Source organism: Aptenodytes forsteri, unplaced genomic scaffold, assembly GCF_000699145.1.
Source record: "Aptenodytes forsteri isolate BGI_AS27 unplaced genomic scaffold, ASM69914v1 Scaffold257, whole genome shotgun sequence".
Classification (NCBI taxonomy): Eukaryota; Metazoa; Chordata; class Aves; order Sphenisciformes; family Spheniscidae; genus Aptenodytes; species Aptenodytes forsteri.
Window position 1 is genome coordinate 236832 of NW_008795194.1, and position 6804 is coordinate 243635.

A 6804-nucleotide genomic window follows, 5' to 3' on the forward strand; every position below is an offset into this window, starting at 1 on the left:
CTTTCTTATGCTGAGGGCTCCAGAGCTGGACGCAGTACTCCAGGTGGGGTCTCACCAGAGCAGAGTAGAGGGGCAGAATCACCTCCCTTGACCTGCTGACCACGCTTCTTTTCATGCAGCCCAGGATACGATTGGCCTTCTGTAGATTCTAGTAGATAACTGTACATAATGAAAATTAATGTGTATTAATACCAGTCATTGATCACAGTTTATACATCTTGTGTGTCGAAACTATCTGAACAAATAAAAGTACAAAAGAGCTAATCTCAGTGTACATTTTTGATCTATAATTTCTGTCTATAATCATTTCCCATAATTTTGGACCATGTAATGGAAATGAAGAGTTAAATCCTGGTCAAAACTCTAATTGACTACAAAACAGTGGATGTTTCACACCTAAAGATAAGTCATCTGAATGAATGTGTGCATAATACATTACCACAGGTTTCTATTTAAGAGCTGTGGAACACTGATGTTCGTATATTGGATGTTTGTGACTTAGCCGGCACTGAAAAATAAAGGATTCTTGATGTCCATACTAAGTATTGTTATACATAGTCTGGGATCCAGAAGACTTATGCTTTGCAATAGAGGCTGGGAGATGACTATCTTAACGAAAAGAAAGAAATAGTAAACACATGAACAACACAGGAGATCAAAACGGATGTCAAAAAAAAAACTTTAAAGATAACTTCAATAAGGAAAGCTGAAATATAATGGTTTACGTTGATGAAGTTTTAATAGTACTGTCATTTTTGTGCAACGTGATAAGAAAAGTTGAAAATACACAACATTTCATATTGGTGCTAAAACAAACAGTAAAGGTAATAGAAAACACTGAAATGGTAATGTGTATTTTTTATATTTTGCAGAGCTTATGAAACTTCTAAAATGTATCGTGATCTGAAGCTGAGAAGTGCATTGATTCAAAACAAGCAACTGAGATTATTACCACAAGAACAAATATATGATAAAATCAATGGAGTTTGGAATTTATCAAGTGACCAGGTATAGTGAAAAATGAGACTACGTTGACTACAGCAAAGTTGAATGTTTTGGCTTTCATCTAGCAATTGTACTACTACAGTTTTATAACCTCAAAGGAGTTACCATTAATTCAGTTCACATGCAGAGAAGCTGATCCCATATATTTGCTACTCAGTACAACAAAGTCACTTTTTGGCAACCTGAAGTCTATGTGACTCAGCTAATAGGCAAGGAACTAGATAGACAGTTCCTGTTAAAAAGATATATTTATGAGTCTAAAGCTCTGTATCATCCTGAAAGACAATCATGTTGTTTCCAAAGTGCTCTGCTGAATATTTGTATGTTTACGTGCAGCTTTTGACTACAGTGTAAGACTATATTGTCTTTCGATTACTAGAAATTGAAAATACTGGAATAGGAATCTATGTCTTAAAACATGGAAAAATAAAGACTTTAAGGAAAAAATAGAAAATGTTTCTATTATTTTACAGGGCATTGGTAGCAAGTATTTCCCAGGGCCATGAAACAAAATGGGAGCTGTTATTTCTGTCTGTGCAATTTTAGTCCAGAATGGAAATAGGATCCATCCTGACAAGCTAAAAAGTTCTTTCCTCTACATTCCCTTGGCACACATCTCCACAATTGCCTAAGTTTAACCCACGTGCCATTATACTTATGCTATATGCCAATTCCAGATCTGTACAGTTAAGAACACCACTCTCAGATCCTTCATGTACTCCCATGAGGTCTGCTGTGCTGTAATTTGATCCTGCTTTGCTGCAGTAATAGGTACTCTCAGCTATTTTCACCTCTCGGGTGCTGTATCCTTTAAAGATTGGATCTTGGCGTCATTGCAATCAATAGAAGCATTTTGACTGGTTTTGGTGGGGAAGAATCAGGCTTTTATTGAATTAAATATGAAGCTGTATCCTGCATGTGTTTAAATGGATAGCAGTAATCATCATGTTTGGAAAAAGGCTCTGTACTTCAAAGCAGTTCTAACATACCTTTTCTTTAATAGGGAAATTTAGGAACGTTTTTTATTACTAACGTGAGAATAGTTTGGCATGCAAATATGAATGACAGCTTCAATGTCAGCATACCATATCTACAAATTGTAAGTATCTTAAAACAACCATTTTCAAAATGAAATGGCATAAGTTCAAGTCTTCAGTTAAAACTCCCAGCTCACCAAAATTAGTATTTCATGTCCCACAGTCAGGGAGGAATTTAGTCTTACCAGCATCAACCACAGGGTAGATTTTTTTTTTTTTTTTTTTTTTCCATTAATTGGGGGCTTTCATGGGCAGGTACAGATGTTGAAAATAGCTTGTATTTCCAGTTTTCAAACTGTTTACTATGATGCTTCATGCCACCTACATACACCGGGATTAATGGTCTGTGAACGTGATGTTCAGAAATGAACTGTTAACCACTGTTACCACTTCTAATAAAAACACTTTTCCCTGAGGTTCAGGGGTTCAGATTTGTAGTGGTAAATGGGAGGGAATGCTGGTATCCAAGCTTCCAAAACCAGTAATTGTAATTAGTACAGTTTAAAAAAAAAAAAAAAAAGATAAAGCAGATTTTTAACAAGTAATTCCAAAATTTTTAACACAGTTTTTACCTCTTTACCATTAGCGTTCAATAAAAATAAGAGACTCAAAGTTTGGCTTGGCGCTTGTGATAGAGAGTTCTCAGCAGGTAAGAAGCTTTAACAGCCTTCTTTCATTGGTTATGTTTTTATATATAATAGTTCTCTAATTCTGAAATGTTACAGGGCTACTTTTAAGGTACTTAGAGTGTTCCTTCTGTGTGGCCTTTTGAACACAACTTTTAAAAAGTCCTTTTTGCACTGCTTAAAATGTCTGTATGTTAAGGTCAATATGGCTGGGGGGGGGGGGGGGGGGTTCAATATGGCTGTGAGTTACGATTTCTCTAAGCAAAGCAATAGGCCAGCATGACTAGTTAAAATAAAGTAAAATAACTGTTAAAAAAAAAACCAGTGTCTTCTGACAGATTATCTTTGGGATCTAATTACTTCTCTACTTAATTAAGGCCACTATTTTTAGTATTTTTCACTTGTGTGTCTGTTTTGCTGTAAGAGATAAAATTATTTTTCTTCAATTTCACCTTAATCAGAAATGCTTATAGGCCAGCATGACTAGTTAAAATAAAGTAAAATAACTGTTAAAAAAAAAACCAGTGTCTTCTGACAGATTATCTTTGGGATCTAATTACTTCTCTACTTAATTAAGGCCACTATTTTTAGTATTTTTCACTTGTGTGTCTGTTTTGCTGTAAGAGATAAAATTATTTTTCTTCAATTTCACCTTAATCAGAAATGCTTTTAATGGTGATTTTTTTTTTTAAGTTCAACTAACTTTATTTACTGTGTCTGAAAGCTTCTTTAATAACAACATCAAGATCTAACAGACTAAACATTTGCTGAGTAGCTAGAAATAAATCATTAGTACCAACTTCTGAACTTCTCCCACCCTTGTTTGCTTTTGTTTTTCTGTGTAAGAAGTTTGTTCCCCATTTATATAATGGGCTAACAGTTAAAACCTCATTTACCTCATAGAGAAACTTTGTCATTGTTTTTATTTCACCCATGGTTTAAGTGGCAGAATGAAAATAAGATAATACCAAAATACAGATACTGTTTTATCAGCAAACTGAAATTTGCTCTCATTAAACTGCAAATCCCTATCAAGGGGAAAAAGTTGTTTAAATAATAAGCAACACTAATAAATATACATCTTCTTTTTTCTCTGTTATATAGAGTGGAGGATATGTACTTGGTTTTAAAATAGACCCTGTGGAGAAACTACAGGAGGTTCACAGAGTTTATTCAGCTAACCCTATATTTGGAGTGGATTATGAAATGGAAGAAAAGGTACTCCACTCATTTAATTTAAATTAGATACAATATTGTGTTAACAGCAGTAATAAAAATATATTAAACCCATTAGATACGTGGATTTACTTACTTTAACGTTTTAATTTGCAGCCTCAACCTCTTGAAGACCTAACAGTGGAGCAGGTTCAAGATGATGTGGAAATAGAATCTGATGAGCATACGGATGCTTTTGTGGTAAGCTGCTCCACAGAAAACTAAAAAATAAAATAATTCTTGTTTGGTTATTCAAATGTAAGCAATGTACAGCTGTAATCATCTATTAAAGATAAGCTACAACTGAACTTTCTATATTTAAAACACACCTACAGACCTTTTATTCAAAATCCTGATTACTACAGGAAACAAACTATTATTCAAAATAAATAGTAGTAGATATTTAAAGTAACAGTTGTATGTAGTTTCTCAACACATTAAGATCAAGAATAGCTTGAAAACCAACAGTATAATATAATCAAATACACTATATTGAAACAAGTCTTCCTTCTCTTGGAGCAGATTAATAGATGGTGATATCTGTACGCTCAACATTCATCTAAGATTCAAACTTGAAAGATTTTTAGAAAGGCAGCAATAATTTTGAGTCACTCCTGACAACCTTTGCACTCCTGACAATACCAGTTTAGAAAACTGTATTAGTATCTGTCTCCCAGTATTTCAGGAAAATTTACCTTTAAATACGTTAGGTTGCTTGATGACCTTCTTTCTAGGAATTTCCAAATTTACTGTGCAACCCAGTAACACCTGACTGCATAATTGACTGCACAGGTAGACTGCACATGTTTTCAAGTGGTAGACTTGACACATTGACAATTGACGCGTTTTCTTAATTCATCTCTGAAATGTGGTAAATTAGCAGTGCTAGCACCAATCTTATTTCCACCTTCTTTTCTTTTGGTGTCATTTACTGATGCAGATAAGCTCTTATCCCTCCTTTCTCCTCACTTTCTGCCTTTTTTTGTTTTCATTTTTGCACATTTTTAAATTTACCTTTTCCTTAACGGTAGATTGTTTGCTCTATTGGTGCCTTTGTCATTTGGATTAAATAACTGTGCTTTGCATATTCTAAAACAAAAACTGGAAGCTGTAAATGATTAGGTGGTTGCTATAGGAGACATATATCGTCCAGGACCCAAGGAGTGGCTCCAGACCAAGATTCCATGACACTTGACGACTGGGATGCTGTTCTGTAGAGTCTTGTATAGCTTGAGATCCAGCTGAGCAGGAGAACGCTTTCTTTGCTGCCCCTCGCCAGTCCATAGGGGCAGCTGAAGCAAGATCAGGCTCTTTTTGGTAAACATGAAAATCTAGAGCCTGCTGGTCCGGAGACTTCCAGAGCTGTGGATATTTTCAGAGATCTGATTTCCTGAAGAGTTTGAGCCTTAATTTCCATACACACAGAATGGGAAAGATTATCTCACTTCCCCAGATCTCTGTCTGAGAGTAGAAAAATTTGGTTAATTGTTCAGTTACTCTGTGTTCATTTCTTAGATTGGGTATGATGTTAACTGAATTTTGATATCACTTACGCATTTTAGTTAGTAATAAATGCTGCTGCACGCGAGGCAGAAAATGCTAGGATGCTGTCAGTTTGCCTTCATGTTAACATTTTATTCCCTATAAAGTATTTGTCAGTGTAGCAAAAATGTAATATGAAAATTTTACTATTTAAAAATCTTTGTTTATTACGATGGAGAATTCAAAGATTGGTATTTAATGAAAAAGAACATAATCGCCAACTCCTGTTAGAACCCTTTTGTAAATTATTTCAACATAGAAAAAACTCTGATCTTGTTTACAAAACAAAAATAAAAACCATAGAGACCGGTTTGTTGAAGAAAACTTACAAATACAGTTTCGACCCCAAGGAATTATTAGCAGATTTGGTTTTAGACTTCTTTTTTTCCCCCAAGGTTGCGAGTTCTTTTTTTCTTTCTTTTGCAGGCTTACTTTGCTGATGAAAACAAGGTAAGAACATCCTTTTTCATACTATCAAATTCATGTTGTTAAAATGGGATAATAAAATTAAAAAGTACTTTCTGCTTTATTTTTTTCTCCTATCTCGTGCATTCAAAAAAGCAATGTGATCGGGAGCCTGTTTTTTCAGAAGAACTAGGACTTGCAATAGAGAAGCTAAAGGATGGATTCACACTCCAGGGACTCTGGGAAGTGATGACCTGATTTACATTGGCACGTGTTTGTTTCCTAAGCAAGGAAAGGCTCTCGGTTCTTACTGGGCTTATGAGATTTGTAGAAGATAATTTAGAAATACCAGAGTAGCAGAGAAACAACACGCCAAAGCTAAAGAGCGGGCAAATATTAGATAATATGCCCTCAGGATACGTCATGAAAGAAAGATTATTCAAAACCCTGTGTAAAAGCTTTTTATTTATGACATTGTTTCTGTAAGTAGTGGGAGGACAACCAACACCGAGTACAAGAAGGGGCGGGGCCCCAGCTGCTGGTGGAAGCCCTGCCCCCTGCAGGCAGTCACGTGTTCCACAAGCCCCAGAAGTCCCACCCTTCCCCTGGTCACATGGTGTAAGGACCCGAGAAGTCCCTCCTCTCTTCCTGTCGGCTCGTAGGGGCCTGGAAGTCCCTCCCCACCACATGCATGGTGGCTGCCATTTTATTCCAGCCGCCATTATGTAAAATGTCGTCCCCCAGGTTTTCATACTGCTTTGTGATTGGATTGGCTGACTGCGGATTTCAACACACTCGTACCCCAGGCGTTTTTAGGCCTGTGATTGGCAGGACCAGCCACCCCATCCTACTTCCCCCAGAAGGTTGTCAGAGGAGGAAGCCCCCTCCCCTAACAACACAGGGTCCGCCATGCTGGTTCAGCCACCATTTTATGGCAGGGAGGCGCCAGTTTTTTTACCACTTTATGACCCGTG

At 36.4% G+C, this 6804-nt stretch overlaps 1 protein-coding gene across 1 annotated transcript in view; it reads left to right on the top strand.

The window, feature by feature from the left end:
* BBS5 (Bardet-Biedl syndrome 5) overlaps positions 1-6782 on the top strand; it is a 13216-nt gene extending 6434 nt beyond the window's left edge. The window contains exons 6-12 of the mRNA XM_009278558.2: positions 873-1008; positions 2009-2104; positions 2629-2691; positions 3773-3886; positions 4001-4084; positions 5852-5875; positions 5987-6782. Coding sequence (XP_009276833.1) covers positions 873-1008; positions 2009-2104; positions 2629-2691; positions 3773-3886; positions 4001-4084; positions 5852-5875; positions 5987-6088 — 619 coding nt within the window. The 3' untranslated portion in view covers positions 6089-6782. The remainder of the gene's footprint in view (positions 1-872; positions 1009-2008; positions 2105-2628; positions 2692-3772; positions 3887-4000; positions 4085-5851; positions 5876-5986) is intronic.
* Positions 6783-6804: the final 22 nt, after the last annotated feature.